At 43.0% G+C, this 23,495-nt stretch overlaps 2 protein-coding genes across 10 annotated transcripts in view; one reads left to right on the forward strand and one right to left on the reverse strand.

Annotated features, from left to right (window-relative positions):
- Positions 1-17,615, forward strand: part of LOC118504203 (cytochrome b5 reductase 4) — a 51,059-nt gene extending 33,444 nt beyond the window's left edge. For 5 of the 7 annotated variants that reach the window (XM_036038383.1, XM_036038384.1, XM_036038385.1 and 2 more), the window contains exons 3-6: positions 7,552-7,767; positions 9,341-10,430; positions 11,763-11,852; positions 16,289-17,615. In XM_036038383.1, coding sequence (XP_035894276.1) covers positions 7,552-7,767; positions 9,341-10,430; positions 11,763-11,852; positions 16,289-16,550 — 1,658 coding nt within the window. In that variant the 3' untranslated portion in view covers positions 16,551-17,615. Of the gene's footprint in view, positions 1-7,551; positions 7,768-9,340; positions 10,431-11,762; positions 11,857-16,288 lie in introns of those variants that run through there. The other 2 variants (XM_036038388.1, XM_036038389.1) reach the window with 2 other exon arrangements.
- A 1,041-nt stretch (positions 17,616-18,656) lies between these two features.
- On the reverse strand, positions 18,657-22,791 carry LOC118504206 (parkin coregulated gene protein homolog). Of its 3 annotated transcripts, none has more exons than XR_004905278.1 (5): positions 21,584-22,791; positions 21,194-21,475; positions 20,885-21,034; positions 19,479-19,901; positions 18,657-19,382 (listed from the first exon to the last, which is right to left on the reverse strand). XR_004905278.1 is itself a non-coding variant. In XM_036038395.1 (4 exons), exons 1-4 carry the CDS (start codon positions 21,756-21,758, stop codon positions 19,557-19,559), a joined length of 768 nt encoding a protein of 255 aa, XP_035894288.1. In that variant the 5' UTR covers positions 21,759-22,774; the 3' UTR covers positions 18,661-19,556. The 3 variants fall into 3 exon arrangements, 1 of the variants encoding a protein (XP_035894288.1); XR_004905279.1 differs by having other exon boundaries at positions 19,479-19,717; positions 21,584-22,078; XM_036038395.1 differs by having other exon boundaries at positions 18,661-19,717; positions 21,584-22,774.
- Positions 22,792-23,495: the final 704 nt, after the last annotated feature.

Below are 23,495 nucleotides of genomic sequence, written 5' to 3' on the forward strand. Positions count from 1 at the left end.
GCTTAAATGATGATCGTGTTCGAGAAATTCGAAAGTATGCTTTTTTGCTAGTTTTCATTTGATAATCGCTCAATTATATGAGGGTGGTCCGGTGGTCGGAGGTGACAACGGTACCAGTCTTAATACGGCAGAACAAGGGTTCAAATCCCATCCGGATCGCCTTCCCTGTACGGCAACTGTACAACTCCGGGTAAAATCAAGGCACAGAAGACCTCCCTAAGGGTGGTCGTTAGGCCAAGAAGAGAGAAGTAAGCTTAAATAATTTCAATGTGTAAAAAAAACTTTTTTTATTGCAATTAAAAAATTTTACACAAAAAGTTCTACCAAGAAAAAAATATTTCAAAAGAAATCTGCCTCATGTCGGCTAAGGAATCCCATCAAAAATTGTAGCCCACAAAAATGCATGTTTTGTCTTTTATGGCATTCTTCAATGGCATGCGGCTTCTCTATCTCTCTCTATCTCTCTCTTTCTCTCTCTTTCTTTCTCTCGCTATTCATCATGCTCCGCCTGGGTGTGCGAGGTGAAGTAATTAAAATGATAATTAAAAGTTGCTTGCTGCTAAAACAACCCACCAAAGGGAAGATGCTTAAGAGTGCTTGAAAAGCTCGGAAAGCATGGTATGCGTATTAAATGCTTCAAGCCCATGTCCTTAAATATTCCTTTTTCTTTGATGGAAGAAAATATTTTAAATTCCAACACGAGTTAAATATTTAAGAAATATTTTAAAACTGATTGGTTAAGGATTCTGTGGTTAGAAAAGTTTTTAATATAAAACTGAATTACAAATCGCATCAAGCTGTTCTGCTTTCTCAAAGCCTGCTAGGATTTTACTTTTGACAACACTTTAACTTCTGCAAAGTGTTATGGAAACAGGCTTTCGGGAGATTTTGAAAGCGTTGTTAAGGAAATTTATGAAATCCCCAACAGCACACCCCAATCCCAGTCTTACCCACCAAAAAAAAAACCCCAAACCCAATAGTATTTAAAATCGGGAAAGGCCACAGCGTAGGAAGTGGGAAAAAGTTTGACTTGTTTTATAAAGCAAAACAAAAGTCAGACCGTTGCTAGTTTACCGGGTGGAAAATAGCGATGCTTTTGGACATTGCTCGTCATCAATGGTGTGCTGCGGGCTGCGCTTTATTTTGAATTTTAATTGGACTTCGTCTCTACTGCTAACGCTTGTTCCAACTAATTACACTTGGTGTGCCTGATACTATACACCGTGTTAGTAGTGTGCGCTTTTTACAAGCCTTAAAAAATCCCAAATTGAAATAAAAAAAGTATAGGTTTATAAACTCAATTACCACGAGCGCTCGTACGTACGGGTGAGAAAACTTTACCCTTTAACTTTCACATTCAAAAGCACGTTTATTCCACCAAGGGGGTTGCAAATCGGTTTAAGCGTGCTTCTCGAACAGGAACTTTTCAAAAGGCGGTTTGCCGGCTTCCCAACAGCGCGATAATGTTGCTGCACATCTACGTCACAACTTTAGCCGATAAGTGGCACAATTATGATCCGTCAAAAGTAATGTCTGGTCGGATGATGGGGGGATGGAAAGATCTGACATGGTTGCCCCTGCCCCTGTCCGGTGATTGATGATGGTGCTTGGAACGTCCAACGCTTGGTTGCCTGGCTGTTTGGTATCCCTCATGATCAATCGATTCGGCTTCAACTGCCTGCCTTTTGAATGTTTTATCATCTTTGGAGGAAATATTCATTTAATTCCATTTGTTTTTGTGTTGTGGTTAATGTGTAATAAATAAAGCTTTAATTTGTTTGAAAAGATAATAGCATTTTTATGGGGAGAGAAATTCGTTTTGATACAAACGAGATAATGTTATAACGTTAGATTATATTACGAAGTTTTTCGTTTGTTTGTTCATCCCTTTCTATCGGTATCGAATCTCAGAAAATAAATCCATATTTCACACCTACAGTGCATGGAGACGCCCAGTACTTTACCGAAGTGGGCAATAATATCCAGATTAAAGGCCATAATGAGTATCGGCACACATCGACGTTGCAGTCACTGAAAGGCATAAAAAACATTGATCTCGTCTGCCACAGCACTAAACTTCAGCAAGTCACAACTTAAAACGAATCATACAACCAAATTAGCACCTTTATTAGCACCAAACATTCACACTAACATCCAAAATTTAACCACTCTGTATTGATGATTGCAAAACTAAAATCATTTATCATTCCAGTGTGAAAAACCCACGCAAATTTCCATCCCGTTGCACTACAATTGAAACGAGTTCCACGGAACTGAAGCTTACTAAAAGCTTTTACGCGAAAACGCTAATTGGTATCGCGCTCGCTCGGTAAAGTGCTTCGGCTCCACGAAAAACACGTTTTTCTAACAAATATCGCTGATTTAGCTGTACCGAGAATTTTCGTTAGCCAGTTTCCGGAACACAGCTTGGATGTGATATTATTTCTGGAAAACACTCCACACGGCTGTTGTCTGTTTGGCGTGCTGGTAAATTTAAACCATGGCTGTAGGAATGGAGGTGTAAATGCAACAGAGCTGATTTCTCTATGGCATTTAGATATGGAAATTGGTTAGTTTGCCGAACAGATTTTTTTTTTTACTGTTTATTTAATATTTTATTTCTTACAGTAATAAAGAGATACGAATATGAAATAAAGTAACACTTCTATACCTTCTAGATTTCATACAAACTCTAGATTCCTTTTATGCCAATGCTTGGCACGAAAAATCAAAACAAAATTCGAAACACTCACATTCCACGACACACAATCATCCCGGCACTGCACAGAGCTGTTAATGTTTACTAAATCACTTCACGCAACGCTTGAGTTCCGTTTTAAATTGTCCGTTTTAATATGGTCGTGCCGATGGTGTAATAAGTATCATTACGAAATCGATTTCATCGGTTGTTAAAAAGCTATAAACACTCACCATTAACTCACAGGGACCCGGCGGCCGCCCGATGTGACGTCAAGTCACAAATCAGGCCAGCTTAGAGGGAGATCATTATTGTCACTGTCCGCCCGTGCGCGCCCATTAAGCACTCGTCGTCGTCGTCGTCCTGCCGTAAAATAAGCTTCCGCATGCTCATTAACCCGGGGTAAACAACAACAGCGAAATCGGTCGGCAACGGTCGGGCCACCAACCATGGCCACGATTAGCTCTCCGCGCGAGCGTTAAATCGCAAACTAAGCATCCGGTCGTCGTCCTTGTTGCAAAACCCCGCAAACAGACGGGGCACCATTCTGCCCCCCTTGTTTGGCAGTCGAATTGGAAAATTGTGACGCTGAAGATGATTAAGATTCTCTCGAGGGCGTCCCACTGGTCCCCAGTTCCCACGGCGTGCCCACAGTGTTTGACAGCGCGTTCGGAAGTTTATTACATCATAATAAGAGGTATTGTGTGAACGCTCACCAGAACCACGGCCGTGAGTCGTGTGAGGGAATTCAAGGCATAAAGAAGAAGAAAAAAACAGCCACTGCCCTATTCCATATTCTTCCTAACCGAGACGGTGCGCGGTCCCAAGAAACGTTAAAGGACAAGCTTTTTTTCCCCCCACTATGCCGAGTTGTTTCCCACGCCACAATTGGGCACGCTTTTCCACGGAAATCAGACAATAATAGATTTTCCAGCTCTTTTGCGTGAGAGCAGAAGACTTCGTCTTTTTTGGGGTGGAATGAGAACGGGGTACGCTAGTGTCGTGCCATTTTTCCGCCAGACGTACAATTTTCCATTTTTTTTCGATTGTATTCGTTTGTTCGCCGTACTCTTCCACATTGTGGGAGAAATATAAATGGAACGACGAACCAACAAGCAACAAAAAAAAAGAAGGAAGCACACCGGTACCCCGGCTGCCGTTCAATGGAAATAAATAACGATTCATGTGTACCGACAAAAAGAACACATGCACATTCGTTAGAGTTTTCTTTGCCGTTTTTTTCCCCGCCCGAGTCCTTGTCTACGGTATTCAATCTTCTTCATGCCCGGTTCGGGGCGGCAAGTCGGGGTTGGGATCTACTTGTTCGAATCGTGGTTGCTGAAGCCCAATGTTTCGGTCGGCTGAAACTGATCCTAATAGGATGTAGCTGTGTGTAGCATCCGTTATTGGCCAACATACGGCGCGTTGTGCCGTGATTGGAATTGGATGTGGATTTTGGGGTGTGCGAATGCGAAATGTACAACCATTTCCGTACCGGAGTTCTCCCCTGCGAAGTGATCCGTGTGACGAAATCTGAGATTAGGCGGCGTACACTTGGCAAAAAAGCCATTTTTATTTGCAGTTTGGATAGCAATCGGTTTTGATCTGTGTTTGGTGATGAGCTGACTCAATACGAATTAGATCCGAACAATCAATTTGCGAAGCGGAGCGATGATGGTATCTGCTAGCAGTGGGATAATGAAGTACTTCTTTTTGTATTCAAATACCAAATCTAACGATGGAAAACCGAGAACACTTGACATTGGACACTAAACATTGGTGTTCGATTATTCCAACCATAGTTGGTTAGTTGATCCTATTTGAAGTAGCCATCCATCCACTCAGACATGGTCCATTCATTTCAGGCGAGTTCGGAAGATAGAGCTATTTGCCGGAGAGTTTAGTCCCAAAACTATGCCTCATGGTCACACAAGTGATAATGGCTAACTGATCTACCAGACATGAAACAAGCCAGCCAAATACGACAAGGATAGTTCACGCTGTTATTGTCTAGCTAATGCCCTGAACCGGTACCGGTTAGCATAAAGGCGAAATGGAATTGTCTTGTTTTCCTTCCATTTTTTTATGTTTCTTTACCTCTTCATCAGAAGCTGATTTGTTTCTCCTGCTATTTGCTCTGGCCCAGGATTGCCGGAATGTTGGAAACATTTCTATCCAACGTACGTAGTGTAGTGCGTTGTGGACGTAGTTCTTAACACCTAGACGAGATTGGAATCTCCAGTTGTGAGCTGGGAATTTAGGGTCAATGTTGTTTTCTAGGAACGAGGTAGAAATTCTCTTAATGAAGGCTGCTACGGAAAGAATAATCGTACACAATTTGCATACGCTTTGATACTCTTGAACACAACCCTGCTTTAGATTACAGTGCTCCATCGTACCTTTAATGCATGATATGGGTTGATGGATCTGATCTCTGTCCCTTTTGATATTCTAATATAAATATCAGAAATTAGAATGATTCTTATCACGTCACGTACATTTCTAAACCCAAAACAAACTGACTGAAGTAAAATACTTCTTCGAAGCCCACATCCCAACAATTGCATGATTCAAATTAAAATGATCTATAAATCTAAATATAAAAAACAAGATAGTAAAACTGGAAAAATGAAGTTTAAAATCATGTTCGACTCAATGTTTGCCTCAAAACAAGAAACAGATGTCCATCAATTTTCCTTTATTATATCCGATCAACTGATAAAATAATAATCGAATCAAAAAGAAGAGGGAAATGTAATTATAAATTTGTATGAAATAATAAATGTTAAACAACATATACAAATATGCGCGATATAGTCTTCACACAGCAGGACCGGTGCGAGTTCAAATCTCATCCGGGCCGATCCCCCATAGTGAGGACTGACTATCCAACTATATGGTCGTTAGGCCAATAAAAAAGAAGATATAAAAATGCTTTTAAAAATACATAGTTAAACACTTATATAAATTTATACCGAAATGATAATTGGGTTATCAAAAAACAAACTAAAACCAATTACTATAATTGTGATGCAGAAGTCCTTTAAGGTCGATTAAGAAACGAAGTAAGGAGGGGCAATAGAATTTTAACAGGCCATGATTTAGCGAAATAAATTGTTTAAATGTAATGTACCAGAGACAGCAACACATTTAATATTTGAATTCCCACCGCTAAATTTAACTTTTGATGAGCAAAAAAATATTGAATTCTAGAGAAACAGAAAATGAAAACAAAACACAAACCACTCCAAACTAATAGTAATATTAATGCGTCGATATGACTCAGAGGGAAGTCAAAGACAATCAAGAGAGAGAGAGGTAAACGTGTGATTATTTAGAGATGGTTCTGTTCTAAATATAGGAGGATATGTATCCCCCTCTCTCATATAGCGAAGAAGAAGGTCGATTAAGGACCCCTGGGATACGCGCGCCCGCTGGCAGAGGCGACAATGGCCCAGGTCTTCATAAGGCAGGGCCGGAGTTAAATCCCATCCGGACCGTCCCCCCACAGTGAGGACTGACTATCTAACTATACGGTATCAATATATCTGGTAAGCCATAAATGGAAGGCATGACCTTAAGATACGTCGTAAGGCCAAGAAGCGAGAGAGTGACCACTCTTCGTCATCTATTATGTTAATGGCAAATATTTAGCTCTGTTCATGCATCAGAAGCAAGAACAACATTTTCTTACACTGACCTTTTTCTGTCATGATTCTAGAAAAGATTTTTTTATCTACTTTTTCTAAGCGCCTTAACTAACTAGTATACTTTAACACGAGCTACCAAATATTATTTTTTGCCATTTTTGCTTTCAACTTACAATATCTGCATGTTTACCCTTTACCAGTCCTCTTAAAAACGCAATAAAATACCCTTTACCTGAAGCTGCAAAGAAAGAAAAAGTGTCTCTCGCTTTCTGTTGGAAAAAAATTCTACAAAAAAGGCTTTCATCACATTCTGTGACGGGGGGAAAAAATAAGCGGAATTTGCTCCTTTCGCACCGGCACACAGTGTACTGGCAGTACAGTACCGGCTTTGCATTTTCATCACGTTAAAACGAAATACCGAACCCGAGCCGAGCGCGCCTACCTATCCAACGGCACGTGTTCAATGGCGCAGGTTGGTTCGGAAAGGAATGTTCCTTCTCCGTTCATATTTGTGGTCACTTGGTCCACAGTTAGATGAGCATATTTTGCATCCATTTCGAATTCCATTCCCCAGTGTAGTGCACGATGCATGATCTACCGTACAGCATTAACCGTAATGGACGGCCATTGCGTTCCATGCCGATTATCCGTTCTCCGATCTTAATGGAGCCGTGCTCGTACCATCCAGCTGGTTCGTGCCGGTGTTAACACCACCGAGCACAGCCGATGATTGGTTTTAGGGCATTCGATAATAAATTAACATGCACGCAAGCTCCAATAAAATGCTCCCCCTTTTTTTGGTGTGGTGCCGAAGAGAGGACCGGACGCATCGTTCGATCGTAGCTTCTTCTTGCCCCCTTCTTTTTGTGGTCTTGTGGGCACGTTTTATTAATGTTCAATCAGCTCCATGCCAAAAATCGAACCCGACGGAAATTGTAAAGCAGAACAGCAGAACAGGAGGGAGCACATTTCGCGTGACAGCAGCCGGATATTCATAATTTATGATCAAAAGCTTTAGGCTTTGCTCCCTGTTACCGTTCACCATCGATGGGAAGGGGACGTTAAGAGGAGAGAGGGGGGTTAAAGAGGATTTTCTTCCCCTAGTTCTATTCGTTTCTTCCTTGCCCTCGAAAGGAAGTTTATTTTCCGACCGATGAACGCTTTTAATGTAATGCCGGTTCTTCTTCTTTTATTTTCCAACAGGCAACCCACGGAACAAAACCGCACTGAAGCCGGGCCACTCGCTGATGGACTGGATCCGGCTGGGGAACTCGGGTGCCGATCTGGCCGGTACCGGGGGTCGTGCCGTACCGGTCAGCCATGCCGAGCTCGCCAAGCATGACCGGCCCGACGACGCCTGGATGGCCATCCGGGGGAAGGTGTACAACGTGACGCGATACATGAACTTTCATCCCGGAGGTAAGTGAAGACACCCTCTCCGGACGCAGGTTGTGTACTGTTCGGTTCACTGAGTAAATAAGGGGCGAGACTTTGCTGTCGTTGTGTACGCACCGTGGGCTTTTGCGGGAGGAAACTATCAATAAAAAAGGCCCGCAATAAGGAAAACGACACAATTTGTTGGATGGTGTCGTTTGATTCACTGATAAGATTGTTAGATGAAGGGCGTCATTTTAGAGTGGTGCAATTGAACAACAATTTCTGACGCTTTTTAGTGTGTACAGTTCATTCTTCGGTCGAGGCGATAGCGGCGCCGGTCTTCACCGGGGTTCAAATCCCATCTGGGCCGTTCTCCCCATAGCGACAGACTATCCAACTATGCGGTACCAATCAATTTAGTAATCCAGAATTGGAAAGCATGACCTTATAGGTCGTGGGGCCAAGAAAGCAGAAGAAGCTTGTATGTTTCCCTAAGTCGATATTTTCTAATTGATTATGTTGTCCATGTCTAGTATTTGCTGTGTATACATACTATGTCTTGTATGAATCATCATCAATTCTTGTCGTCAACATCATCAACTCTTGTGACAACGGCGGCAGACATTTTAACACCATAAATGTCTCCAGACCCTATGCATGTCTTCCCAAGTTAAGGATAAAACTAACCTCATGCATAATCTCGTGCGGCTCACAGTCTAGTACCGTCGTCTGTTAATCCAATATACCGGAATTTGAACAGCTCAAAAAGGATTTACGAGCTGGGTAATCAGGTGTCATTCTCATGACATGACGAACCTACCGGAGTCTGGCGTATCCAATTGACTTTGCCATAGTACCATCAGCGAACAGTTTACAGAGCTCGTAATTGCAGTGGCTCTTTCATTGCCCTTCCATGCAGACCTGGTAAAAAATCTCCATCGTTCATCTTGATGTCTCAACGCTGTGTGTGATTACTGGGAATTTAAATGCTATCACGACAAGCCTTTGAGTGGAGATGTAACCTCAGGCTGTGGTATAACCGAACCCTAGTCAATATCGTAGCGGTTATCTCATTCAATTTTATGTTGTTATCGGTGCTGACTTCAATCTGCATCACTCGTGCTGTATCAATGTTTGTTTGCTCATTTTGCCGCCATCATTTTGGTTTTCGCTTCATTGATCTTTATCCCAGGATTTTGTGCCACCTGCTCGAGCTTTTGGTAAGCTTGAGCGGAGAAATTAATTAAATCAGGGTAATCAAGTTATTGTATAAATTATAAAGGGAAATTTTTGCCAACACAATTATGCTTTCAAGTACCCTACTTTGCTTGAGACTTCATCTGACGTGGTATTTGAAAATCTTTCGATTGAAATGCCATCTGCTAAGATTGCCATTTACATGTCCCTGGCCCCACTGAAAACTACCCACTGATTGCCTTCATAGAATTAAGCAAAATCGAAATTTATTTATATTTTAAGCAGGCAAAACCTAAATATTGAAGCAAACCATAGGAATAGCACCTCCCTTCAGTCTATCTTGCTGAAGCCTTACCTAATCTTCTACCCAATATTCACCACAATTTCTAATTATTTTCCCCCACTAATTCCGCTTCAGGGTCCGATGAGCTGATGCGAGGCGCCGGCAAGGATGCGACCCGACTGTTCGAGGAGGTACACGCCTGGGTGAATTACGAATCGCTGCTAGCGAAGTGCTACATCGGTCCGCTTCGTAACACGGTCACCATCAATCTCAACGCCGACAGCACTAATCCCAACAGTAAGCTCCCACCGCCACCGCCCTCCTTTGCGAAAGCTTCCAAGTCAAGCGTACCGCTGGCCGGCCTAGCGACCACCGTCTCCCCAACGTCCCCGAGCAAGGATACGCTCGATACTGCCCCACTGTCACCGCCACCCCTGTCGATCGTCAGCTCAGCCAGTGACGATTCGCTTAAGCTGTCCGTACCGATAGTGCCACGCTTCGACTGGATACAGAAGACTTCCGAGCTGACGCTTATCTTCTACACCCGGTCTCTCGCGAACCCGGGCGTGATGGTGGAGTGTGTCGATCATCTCGAGGTGACGGTTAACATTCTGGTCGAATCGAGCGTCCAGCACCGGTATCGCTTTCATCTGGCGAACAATGTCCGGTGGCCCTGCACTGCCCGCACATCGCTCGAGTCGGGCAAAATCGAGCTAGTGTTCAACAAGCTGTGCCCGGCGCTCTGGACCAGCTACGGTCAGATGACGTACGAGCGGCGCGAAAACTGTGAGCTGCAGCTGCACGAGTACGATGTGGCGACCAGGATCGAAATCACGCACGATTCGTGCGCTTTGTTGCTGCGGCCGAAAAACAACAGCCTGCTGCAGATTACACCGGTCGGCTATCACGTGTCGGTGTCGGCCTCCATCGATGGGGAGTATGTGTCGCGAAGTTACACGCCGGTCCCGGCGAACTGCGTCGGTACGGATTGTCCCGGGACGTTTATACCGCTGCTGGTGAAGTCGTACGCGGATGGCTGTTTGTCCAAGCATCTGACGCGCCCGGTCCCGCTCGGTACTTCGCTGCAGGTGTCCCAACCGAGCGGTAACTTTGTGCTGAGCAAACTGCGACATCACAATCGATTTGCGCTGCTGGCTGCCGGCAGTGGACTGACCCCGATGTTGGCCTTACTGCACTATCTGCTCGAGCGGAACAGCAATCGGATGTAAGTGAAAGTCCCTCTAACTCAATAGAAACAGAAAACAAGCTCGCTTGATTAATGTATTGGAGGATTGTGCTCCCGCGCTGCTTACAGGCTAGATTTATATTAATCAATTTATTTGCCCTGCAAGAAACGATTTATGTTACACACCGAACACTATTATTCTTCGACCGTGCTCGAACGAGCTGACAGTGCGGGCCCATTCATTCACGGTACCGGGCAAACCTCGCTCCCCGAACAGTTGCGGTTGTTTTAGGGGTTTTCGCCTCGGTTAAACCGCTTCGCTCGGTTACCAACTAATTGGAAAATAAGCTCGGTTGAGTAAATTCGTGCTGCGGTTGTGCAGTGTGTGTGTGTGTGTGCTGGCGGCAGAGCAAATGTGTATGGTGGTTGTAACTTACGCATCATTAAAATGATGGCGGTAGTCCACAGCGGTGTGGCACTCGAAGAAACGTTCATCGAAATTGTGAGCTTTATTGCTGCAGACTTTTTTCTTGTATTTAATTTTGCAAAAATACTAAGATTTTTTTATATAAATTTACGTACTTTTAAGGTTTTGATCCATGTGCGGGCGCTTTGAATCACTCAAACGAATTTTTCAACTGGATAGTGCAAAATTCCATTATATGACTGAAAATACCACAACAGACTTACAGGGTTTTGCAATCAATATTTTAATTTTGTTAAGGAAGGATTCAAATCCCCGTTGAGATTCATTTTGCCCATTTGATTTGATTGGTATAATTTCCGGAATTTCGCTGCGATTCCATTGTATGATTGCAATCTTCCACAACGAGATTGCAATGTTTCACTATCCAGTTGAAACAAATTCACAGATTGATTCAAAGATTCTATTACATATGATTCGAAACACTGTACAATACTCCCATATTTACTTGAATCATTCTCCTAAGTGATTCAACAAGCATTCCAGAAAATCGGAAATGGACCGAAAAGCCTCTGTTTAATACGTCACAAAACTGTCATCATCAAAAACGTAGGACTTTAATTCAATTATTATTGAAAATATTCCTCTCAACCCTCAGCGGAACCAGCTGGAAACGACAGAAAACGATAAATGGTTGCATGTTCATCCACACATCAAACACACACACACTCCGAGAGAAAAAGCAGCATATAGTAGAAATACAAAACAAAGCATAACAATACCCACAGGTTCCGTAACGTATAGGTCCACTTTAACATTGACGTAACTCAATTTTGTTTCGCTGTTGGTTTGTTCCTCCCTTTTGTTGTTGTCTGTGTGTGTGTGTGTGTCTTCTTAACATTCATTTCTCCTGCCTTTTTTTTCTCCTCTTTTTCAACAATCCACAGAGAACACATCTGTCTGCTGTACTTCAACAAAACCGAAGCGGATATCTGGTGCCGAGAGATGCTGGAAAATTTATGCAAAAAGGACAAAAGGTAATTTATTATCTCGAATCTGATGCGGGTGCGGATGGTGGCTTCCCGGTTGTTACGCTCCTCGTCATCCACCTGACTGAAGCACTGAGAGATGTGCTTCGGTTCGAGTTCGTTCGTCTTTTTTTTTGCTGGTATTTTCCTCTCGGTTCTGATGGAATTGAAACTTTGGTCAGAAACACACACACGCCACAAGGGGGACCATCGGTTTTATTTTCCTCCGAAATTTGACTCGTACCGTAATTCATTGACACAAGCAGCTTCTAGCAAGATTGGGTAAACTCCGCTTCTGCTAGTTGGTCTAGCAGTGTTTCTTATCACATCAGGTCTGCCCCGGATGGCTGAGACAATGTGCTGGTTGGGTGAAAATGTATGCCTACACACACACACACTTCTTCACCCATTTACCAGCGTCACCACTGAACAGTTTATGCTGAATTATTCATGATCAAAACTCTAGCCGCACGCACCAAAAGCCGTTCCTACCGATCAAAACACAGACGCCCATTCCAATCCGATGGTGCTAACTGAATGATAACGAAGGAAAGCACCCAATGATTGTGTGTTGCAGTGAGTAAATATGGGCGCATGGTTTGGAGTTAAACGGGCAAAACGAGTGCAGTGTTTTGGTGGTGCGTGGGAACTACTTGTTATGCGACGGTACGGTCGTAAAACTAAGCTGCAAAAGCAATCAGTTAGTCATGGGGACGGGGTTGGATTTTTAGTGCGAGTTGCACACAAACGCTGGTTTATGTAAATTAAACAAACAAAGTGGAAGAATTTTGGTAAATTGAATCGTTGCATACATTAAAAATAAATTCATCTATTGATTTAAATACAAATTTTAGTACATTTGTTGTGAAATATTTGTCCGGTCTGGACACAAAAGAATACAATTCTTTTGGTTTGGAACGTTGGTTTTGGAGAAATTTCCTTCTCCAAACCCTGGAATGGCACCTTATCCCGGGTGAGCTCGGCTGAATCCCGAATTTATATTTAATTAATTTTACGCAAATAAAGCATTGAATGAGCTAAATTACCGGCCCAGTGGAGCCGGTGGTGAAGGCGACAACGGCGCCTGCCTTCACACAGTAGGACTAGGTTTCAAATCCCATCCGGGCCGTTGTCCCATATTGAATAGACTATCCAACTACGTGGTTATCTTTAAGTCTAGTAAGCGAGAAATAGCAGGCATGTCCTAACAGGTCGTTAGGCCAAAGAAGAAGAATCCTCAGATGCCTGCATTGACAAACGTCCCCAACAGTACAAAGATCCTCAAAGCTTTAGATAGGCTTTGATCTAAACGAAATGTTTGGATATAGTATTCCAGACAGAGAAGATAGTTAAAATGATTTAAATAAAAAGAAGCTTTATTGAACAAACTATCAGCTGAAGTTCAGAAGTTCAAGATGAAAAATGAAAACCACAGCCAGTGGTTTCCTCGACGAGAAGGGAATCATATCGGAATCAAAGACTTGTTGCACTTATGGGTCTGGCCTATTTTGCTAATATGTATCACGATTTTTTTTTTCTAAAAATGTCACCCTTTTTTGCCTTTTCTATCGGAAGTCTTTTTTTTATTCATGAAGGACGGCCTGACCGTATTGCTTAAAGCTAGATTACAAACGAATACCATTCACGATGGTTTGGAGACATTTTCTTCTCCGAGGGCACCTTACACCGGGAGAGCCCATCTGGGAAGTATATTAAGTGCTTTATACATCCAATAAAACAGTCAGCCTGCCGGAAACAGGTCTTCAATTGTCAGTAGTAGATTTAAAGCAATGGGAATTAAACTAGTTCTGGAAGTTTTATAAGACATCCGATTGCAATTTAATTGTAAAGAACTCACTGTATTTTGCTTATCCTATTAGATAAGCTACCTTATTTTTTCTTCAAACCTATAGAAATTGTTCAGATACTGTAAAATTGTTCAGATAACACTTGTATATGTTGTATTTAAAAACCAAATTTTACGCAATACATAGCTTTTACAATTATTGCAATCAATATGTGTAATCATGTTTCGACGCTTAACACGCGCGTAATAAAATCGAACAACTATCGACACAAATTTCCCCTTAGCAGCCTCGCTGTGATGAAAGCCCCCAATCACTCTCCAGAGGTTCGTGGAAGCGATCGTGTTTTGGCAGTCGATTCCGGCCCGGGAACTTCTCAATTCCCTGGTGAGACGCATCCGCCCTACTCTGGTGTATGAACGGGGGTGTGTGAATCGCTGTAATGCTATTACCGAACTTGCCGAAAGCAACGTTCGCAATTGGGACGAGCGAACTGCTGCTAATGCTGCGTCGTATGTGTAGCATCAACTTTGATAATCCCTTTCGCCGCACTAGCAGCAAGAGGGATTGAATCGTCAAGGGTGATGATGTGTACTAGCTTAGATACTCACTTAACCCTGTGCTGAAGTTTGAGTAATGCGGAACGTATTGGGATTTAAGTTGGAGCTTGAGGAATATTTTTGGGGCAATGAAAATTGAGTCCTTGTAAGCGATTAATGTGTCGGGAATCTTTAGTAGATGTTTGCAATCTAATATTTGTGGTTTAAAATTTGGTTAGCAAAAACTACTCAGAGTAATATATTTCGTTTGGGAATCTTAATACTCTCAAAGGTATCTAGTACTATCGCAAGTTTTATCAGCTCCGTCATGTGACAGTCGCGTCATGAGATTCCCCCCATTTTGTATTTCAGTAGAACCTAAAATTTAATTAGCCAAGCCCCTTAAGGAACATGATTCGATGGTGGCCTCATGACTGACATCAAATCCTATTGGGCTGGAAAATTAAGTTAATTTGTCCAGAGCTGGCTTCCTTTTAGGCAGCGGCACCGGTCTTCAAACGTGAGGATCGTACAACGTATTTCGTCCGTGGACCGTCTCCCCGTACCCCATAGTACTGACTATCCAGCTACGGCTTAACGAAGCCAAGCCGAAGCCTTTTGAGCTTTTCAACAACCAAAGAGGAAGAAGAAGGAAATAACCCATTTAAATTATTTAAATAATTTTTTTGATACTATTTTTATCTTGAAACCCACTGCTACACACCTACAGCCAGGCCCCATCATTAAGTTGTAATTTGAGCAAGGACGAGCCAACACGAAAGAGTTGTCCGGTGTCAATTTGATGACGTGATTTACCCGTGATTTATGGTTTTAGATAAAGATTTTAAAAAATCCTATGGAAGACCTCATAAAAGGTCTACCTGGATGTGACAGGACTAAAGCTGAGTAGTATATTTTCCACTGTATTGCTAATCGAACATTAGCTATGAAACGCCGCCCTACTTTCAATTTTCACAACTACGCCAAGAGTCCCAAAACTACTCACCAGGAGACATCCAGCCAGCTCGCATTAATTGATTCCTGGTTTATGGGAACGAAATTGTTTATGAAACTTCCGTCCATCACCACCACGGCTACCACCATTTAACAATTTTCCCCTTTGCATGGTCAACTGCACCGTGGCTGTGTGTACCGAGCGCCGTACCTGCCTGGTGCTGACTCACTTGCACCACATCTCGACGCAGCATGATGCTTGCAGAAAAGTGCAGAAAATTAAACGGAAGAATCCTTCACTCACATAAAACCTGCTTCCAGGTCCAGAATCGATCGAAGCGTACGATGGAAAAAGTTGTCCACGGTGTCCACAGAAGAAGCAGCGTTCAGGCAGCTATTCCCTCCATCTTGCCGTCCGTCTGATGCGGCTGCCAGTGCACCCGACAATTACGACGCTCGGTAAAATACGTTTAATCTAACTTGAGCGTACTTACTTGCTGCAGCACGTCCCTTCAAACGAAGAAGAAGCAGTGCTTGGTCCCGGTCCCTGGACGTGCGCTTATCGCATATCGGCGCGACTGGCCACCGGGATCTTGCGGGATATCCGGGAAGGGTGGTTGGAAAGTTTCTATTTTAAGTTATCCAGCCAGAAATTAAATTAACATATCATCTACTCATGGTGCTATTGCTTCTTTCCCCGGTGCACTGAGCACAGCGAAGCAGGTCAGTCTTGTGGAACGCTGTTGGTAGAATTTTCGCTTTTCCTTTTCCTCACTCTGGTAGGAAATTTGCATTCAAATGCATTACGGTTCTGTAACTTCCGAAACTGTGGGACGATTTTAATGCCTAACAGATGCTCGTCTAGCCGTCGATGGGGCAGAATGGGGGATGCTAAGATATTTGAGAACACTTCAGGAAAGACTTTTGGCAAAATTAGTTGAAGCGAGGACCTCGGAGTGGAAAAGCGAGAAAAAACGCCACAATCACGCCCCGCCATCACGGACGAATGAACGAACATTTCGCTTAATCATCCGCTGCAATCTGCCTGGTCTGATCTAATGTGACATAACTTAATAAATCGAATACTCTCTCTCTCTCTCCCTCTCTCTCTCTCTCTCTCTCTCTCTCTCTCCCTCCCTTTGGTCAGATTCACCCTGCGGCATTACTTGTCGGAGGTGGAACTCCCGGAACTCCAGCCACCGGCACCAGCAGCCGGCGACGAAAACCGTTCGTCCTTCGTCCATGGTCGCGTGACGCCGGACATCATCCGTCAGCTGACGGCAAAGGATTTGCCGCTGTACGCCACCTACTGCTGCCTGTGCGGCCCGAAGCCGTTCAACGAGCTGTGCCAGCAGTACTTCCAACAGTCGGACCACAATCCGAAGCATCTGCACTGCTTTCAGGGTTAAGCGCTCCCTCCGTACGGTGGTCGGTCGCATACGTGTACGCCATTGTGATAGAACCATTAGAACACGGATGCAGAGTAGACGGTCCCCATCATGCATGCTCTGATGATGTTGATATGTCACGGAAAGATATTCCGACACCGAATCCGTAGCAAAAACGGGAGAGTTTCAGTACGCACCGAAAGTTTTTCTTTTTTGGCTAGCGCAGTGTTGTGCCGCACCCACCCGGGGAAAAGTGTTTTAGGAACGAGAAGCTTTAGCGATGCACCCTGCACGAGTAGATGAGGCTCTGTTAGAGAGGCAAACACAAAGTAAAAACATGGGCACAAACATGATTCCCCACACACACACTGATAGAAACCTTCTAGCTCCCTTTCAACACACAAACACACAGTTAGGGAGACGTAACGCTGGCGTGTAATAATCCCCCGTTTTTGGAGCACATAATTAGCGTCTGGAGAGCGAAATGCTAGGGAACGGTTCGTTTTTTTTTTTTGTGCCCTACTTTTGTACTAGCAAAAGCGAATTAAGGAATTGAGGTTCGATGTAAGTGATAAGCGGATGTCCTTTTTGTTTGGTAAAACACGAACACGAGATTCTCCCTTAAGAGGTTCTAACAGGTTACAGGAAGCGTTATTTATTTAGCGTTATCAAAAGCAAAGGAAGGGAACTTCTTTTGATGCAATTTTTACAAGTGTTGTTTGGTGTGAGAGAAGTGTCCTGTGTTTCGTATCGCATCCCTCACATCCCCACAAACCCCACCCTCCCCATCCCTTTTTCCCCCCATTGAAAGTAACAAAAGGTACTGATTGTTATCCGTAAGCGTATTGTTCCGAGTAGTATGTTACTGAGGGTGAAATTAGTAAAAATTGGTACGAATGTTATACTTGGAGGCGAAAAGCAACAGCAAAGGGCGAACTTTTATTACAGCCCTTCTTTAACCCGTCTTTTTTAAAGAAGGTGCGAGCAATGAAAACAGGAAGCGGAAAAGAATTAAGTGTATTGTGTAGTATAGCAGAGAAAGAGAAATAAAAAAACCAATCGAGATGTCTATTTTCAAAACAAGAACCTGACTGCTTTGAGAGTTGTACTCGTTCCGAAATTTTGGTTCTTTTTTTTTGGTGATTGGTGTTAGAGAACGTGGCTGCAGCTGACAAAAGGTAAGAGCTTTGTTAAAAAATAATTCTTTTAAACTGTTTTAAATGCTTTGAATAAAGCTGGATACTCTTATCAATCATTCAAAAATCATGTTCCAAATATATGGCCACTTCTTCCCAGGACGACCATATACAATCATGTTTTCGTATCATGTAACAATCAGCTGATGACGATGAATGATCAGCAAAAGGATGATTGTGATATGATTGATGTTCGGCTTAAACTTTCTTTTGGTTTGTTCTAAAAGTAGTTGAGAGTTGTTAATGACGCGTTCACTGTCGGACTGATATTTTTCACAAGTGCAGTCAACCGATTGTCTACTACTTAGACATGGATGGTAACGATAGGAGATGTTGTGCTATTCTCTAATCCATCTGACCCTTTTGAGCCAAGGCACGAAATGCTTAAAAAGAGAATATTACCTTATACAGTTAAAAGTAGAATAGTAAGTGATTGAGATCAGGGCTCCAATTTATGTTCTGCTTATTCTCAAGACAGGAGAATATGTTGTAATATTCAAATTGGCTAAGCTTTAATACTTCTTAGCTTGGTAATACGAACAAAGCTTCAAAGGTTGTTTCTTGCTTACTCTTGCCTTACCTGCCCCAAATCAACAGAAGTTTTTGGGTAGGAAAAAAATTTGGTACAAAAGACGATGGAAAATTATGTTATTACTCTAGGATACGAGATTATCGCAAGAAAAATCGTTAACGTTAGAGCTTTTTTCCCTACTCATGTTTCAACCTTTAAAAACGGCTATAAAAATTAGTAAAGCATTTCCAATTTTGCCTAAAATTTCCACCAAAGAGTACATGTATGTTCCGTAAAAGTGATCCTATAACAACTGTAAAAATCAGCCCCAGGGCATCCAGAAGTTTTATGACGCTTTTACTGACATTTTTAGTTTCGTCCCTTGTTCTTTAGATATTAAGATTCAGATGTAGCACGTAATTTATTACTAAGTAAAATAAGTCATTTATTAATTAGCGTATCGATAGCTTCACATGAGCTTGTGGTAACAAAACTGCTCTACGAGTGTGTTGGTAACAGAATATAAGTCGACAAAAGTATATGCTTGCCTTATCTATTTCCTTTCTATAATTAAGCCTTTAGAGAAAATTAAGTACGGCGCATTTCTTCTAGATTCTGATAACTAATTCTCCCAAAACATTGCTCTATAAGACAGAAAACAGAATCTTTTCTATGATGTATGCTGCTTTCATCAATGTGCTGTGGTAATAGTGTTACCGATGGTAATCGTATCATGTCCGTGATAAGCTTATAAAATTCTTCCTTTCCTTATTCTTACCTAAAGAACACACCAATTGCATTACCTACCGTTACGCTTACTGTTACTGTTAAAACTACCTCCCGAGCACGAATCATTCTATCTAGGCTTGAATTGCTACTAATCTACCTCCAATTCCGGGTATTGCGGAGTCGGTGTGCTGCAGCAGTGTGGTCCTATTCTCTGTTTGCTACTACAAAATCGGGGAATCGATATTATTCGTTTACTCTAATTTTGGCACAATATGCTGCGTTCGTTGGTCAGTTGAGTGTGTGTGTGTTGTGTGCGTGTTTTTTGTGTAGATGCCGTCCGAGTATCCAAAAGCACAAAACGCTTTGACACTTGACAAACGACCCGTTCGGTTGTTCCGTCCGTTCGTTGGGAATGTCCTGCAATATCGAATCGAGTCATTAAGTCGAGCAGTTGCTGTATTACCACGAAAAAAGAAAAAAAAACCGAAAACCACCATACAACATTCATCTTACCACTTTTGTGCCTGTTTTCGCTTCATCAGCCGGTCATCGATCCGCCACACTCACTCGGTGTACTACTACTCGCGTGGTTTAATTTAGATAGCATGACTCGTACGTCGGTACCATGTACTTTATGTTGATGAACGCGTCCTCACCGCCGTGCCGCTCCAGCACCTGCAGCGTCTCGTCAATTAGGTCGCCCACGTTCATGTTGTTCTTCTGGCCGTAATCGATGGCATCGCCCGAGTTGACTGGGGCGGGTGGGAGCGCAGAGCAGGACAGAATTAATGATACAAAGTGGGCACATCAATAGGTAATGAGTTTTACAGGAACGAGGATCGGCAACGCGTTGTGAATTGCACCGTTTTACGTAGGAAATTCCACCAGCCGGTGGGTGAAATAAATTTTTGATATAGGAGCAAATATCGGAGGGGGCTTAAATAGTTGATAAAATCGATAAAATATTTTTAAATATTCCTCGAAACTATTTTCATGGTATTATTAGAGTGTTTTATGTGTGAGGAAAATAATAACAATAAATTTCTACACTAACAACTTCTCTGTGTAGCGCCATCTATCGGGCGCTAGCGTTACTATGACACATGCTCACATTTATCATGACCTTAGTTTGCGTTGGTATTTAAAAACCTTCCAAGACATTTCCATGTAGTTTAAATCCTGTACTGAGCACTCGAATCCGAGCTTATAAATAGAACCGATCGATAGCAAATGCACATGCAAAATTAAGCTTGAGTAGATCTATTTTTGAAAAGTACCAGGCGTCTCCATTCGTTAAGGGAATTTCTTTTCATGCAAAAATGACCCAATTAATGTTCTTAAATACAAAAGACGTCCTGCAACACAATTTTCCCCCGAATTTATTGCCCTACGTTCACCATCCTCAATTATTGACTAATTGTTCATTTTCCATCCAATTACAGCCGAGATGGAAGACTAACGATCGATTAAACGAGAAATGGTATGAGTGTCCCTCCCCCCTATGTCAATGGATCCTCAACACATTAAGCCTTCATTAGTGTATTGAGTGGCATAGAGAAGCAAAAAGCCCTAATAAAGGATGAAAATGATCACCCAAGCGAACAACGCAGATAAGCACCGTACGAGAACCGTCCCCGAAAACAGCTCAGTGTCACGTGTCACTGTCAGTGGCCGGCCGATCACCAAAATGACTTTTAAAGTCGCACACATTTTCCCACCTTGCTCGCCACATCCATTAATGTCCCATCAATATGAATTTGTGCGATAAATTAGCTCGATAACGCTTCCCCAACTGTGGTTTTGTGGATGGGTTTTCCATTAGCCAGGGAAGGCTTAACCTCACCGGAGAAGCCAATTGGAAAAGAAAGATACTTGACGAGCTCGTGTGTGTGTGTGAGAGAGAGAGTGTGTGTACTTACTGTTCTTCACCTTGTAGGCATTAAACATTGGAAGCAGCTGACGGTAGAACGGTACGAGCGCCGGTCCGATCAGATCCGACGACATGACGAGCTGCTGAATTATTTTCAACGTAACGCACATTACCTCCACGTTGCGTGTGTTCAGCGCATCTATGGCGAGATAGAAAAGGACGATAGAGAGTAAAAAAAAAACGCAACAACAATTAAAAATGATATAATGTCGCCCCAAATAATTGCCAGCTGGATGGATGAAGAAGGGAAGCAAAAGCGATTGTAATTCGACTAAGCGACATCTCTCGCCGTACTTACTCTTAATCGGAATAATTAGCTGCGGAATGACAGGATAGATCTTGTCGCCACCGTGTGCCAACAGGTCCTGCACACCCTGCCGGGCGTACGTTTTGTACGGGTGGCGCGTTTCCGACAGCCCGTCAAAGAACAGCGGCAGATACAGACCGTAGTCGAGCTTATCGATGTCCACCGTCCAGGCAATCTTGTCACCGCCGGTCAGATACTCCATCTTGATTGGCAGGTCACCTCGCTCGTAATACATCCTGAAAGACGTCGCCTTCGGTTGTATCATGTATCGTTCTGTGTGTGAGAGAGAAGAAAAAAAGTAGAAAGCAATTAGTGAAATTAAAAAGAAAACAACACAAGAAGGAAAAAAGGAAGGACAGAGTGAGAAAGCACGCTACGTACGTTTCTGCGCCTTCGGTGGCCCCATTACGTAGGTGTTCTTCTGGAGCGATTCGATCGAAAATGCTGGCACGGGTCGCATTGCAGCGGAAGCACTCTTTACACTGCGAACGGGTTTCGCTTTAACCGAGGCCGACCGTGCCCGGACCTCAAACAGGAAGGATGCAGATTTAGCCATCTTCGTTCGCTTGTTTTTCTTCCGTTTTATTGTTGTGCAGTTTTTTTTCGGATTTTATTTAAAGCACGGCAAGGACACACGAAACACACACACACACAAACGCCTTTTCCGTTGTGAATGATGTGGCCGTTTCGGTAGTCTTTTTCACAGGTCGTCTTCAACTTCAAAGAGGCTTGCGTTTAATATGTACAACCAGCTGCAACTACAATTACAATTACACTGGTTCAGCTTAATGGTTACGGCGGGACACAGACCAGGGCCGGACCAAAATCCTTCCACGTTGTTGTCCACACGCTCCGAACGGCAGATACGAGAACGATGATAACAAACAAACACACACCGCCCGTAGTAGTAGTTTGTGGCGTAGCGCGCATACTTTTACACGGCTCGCTCCCTTCCCCCGTTTCGGTGTGTGAAAATATTTAGTTTTGGTTTGGCCATCCGCACCATGGTTACCAATCGGGCTCGTAAATGGGTGAACAACACCGCTGGTGTTGTGGTGTTTGAATTCGGCCAGTGAGCATGTGTCGGGATTTACGGTGGCTTGTGTGCAAGCACTAGCATGCAGCTCGTTGCATGCGAGTGGAAATGTTCTGTTAACCCTGAGGGTCACAGATGGAAATGACTCGGACGAAGGATTTATTATTCTTATGATCAGTAAAGTATATGTAAAGCGCCTGGACGGACTAGAATCTAGAAACTTGACAAGGCAGAACAAAAAGAAAATATTTCCCTATCGACTGATAAAAATAAACGTCTAGTGCTTATAATGAATCCTGTAAATCCTGATGTACATTAGAACCATCGATGTCTGAAAAAAAACACAATGTCTAACAGGCAAAACCTGGTACAAAATCAAACTGTTCCACAAGCAACAAAGACTAAATAATATAGATCGCAGAGGACAACATGATAATGAAGATGATAGTGATATGACAAATAAAGATAACGCAGAACAGTACTCAGAACTAGTTGGGTCACATCGGACTGAACACTGTCCAGTTGTGACGTTAAGGTCCCTTAGATAACTATTTTAACCAAACGCACCGTGCAATCGTTTCGCGGTCTTGGCCTGCTGCAACAATCCTCGATACCGCTCACGGTTTAGCGCCGTCGTCTGCCAATCCGTTATCCTGGCCGTTCTGGCCGCCATCACTCCATCTCAATTTGGGCCTACCACGCCTCCTCTGTCCGTGTGGACAGCCTAAAAGGACTTTAAGGGCTAGGTCGTCCGATGTCATTCTCATGACGTGACCAGCCCACCGGAGCCTCGCGAGTCTAATTCGCTGCACGATGGTGAGATCATCGTACAGCTCGTAGAGCTTCTCCATTGTTCTTCCCCCCACATACGGGGCCAAAAATCTATCTAAGCATCTTCCTCTAGAACTCGACTAAGAGAGTTTCGTCAGAAACTATAAATGTTCTGTGCTGTTCCAGTTTCGTCCCTCGCGACAGATATTTTGAGAAGTGGAGAAGTTTCCTCAGGCTGTAGTGTAACGCGTAGCTCGACATTAGCTCAACATGTTGTGGTCGGTGCTGACTTTTGACACCAGATAGGTGAAGTTTTAGGCGACTTCAAAAGCGCGGTCACCTATCTGTACAGTAGGATGCTTAAAGAAGGTTACAACAGTTAGGTAAATTTTTACCAATTTATGGCAAAATTGAATTAAAAAGTTTAAGTCTCTAATAGATTAAGAATCATACAGAAGGATCAACAGATGAATCATAAAAAGCCAC

The sequence above is a fragment of the Anopheles stephensi genome, chromosome 2 (genome assembly GCF_013141755.1).
Source record: "Anopheles stephensi strain Indian chromosome 2, UCI_ANSTEP_V1.0, whole genome shotgun sequence".
In the NCBI taxonomy this organism is placed as follows: domain Eukaryota; kingdom Metazoa; phylum Arthropoda; class Insecta; order Diptera; family Culicidae; genus Anopheles; species Anopheles stephensi.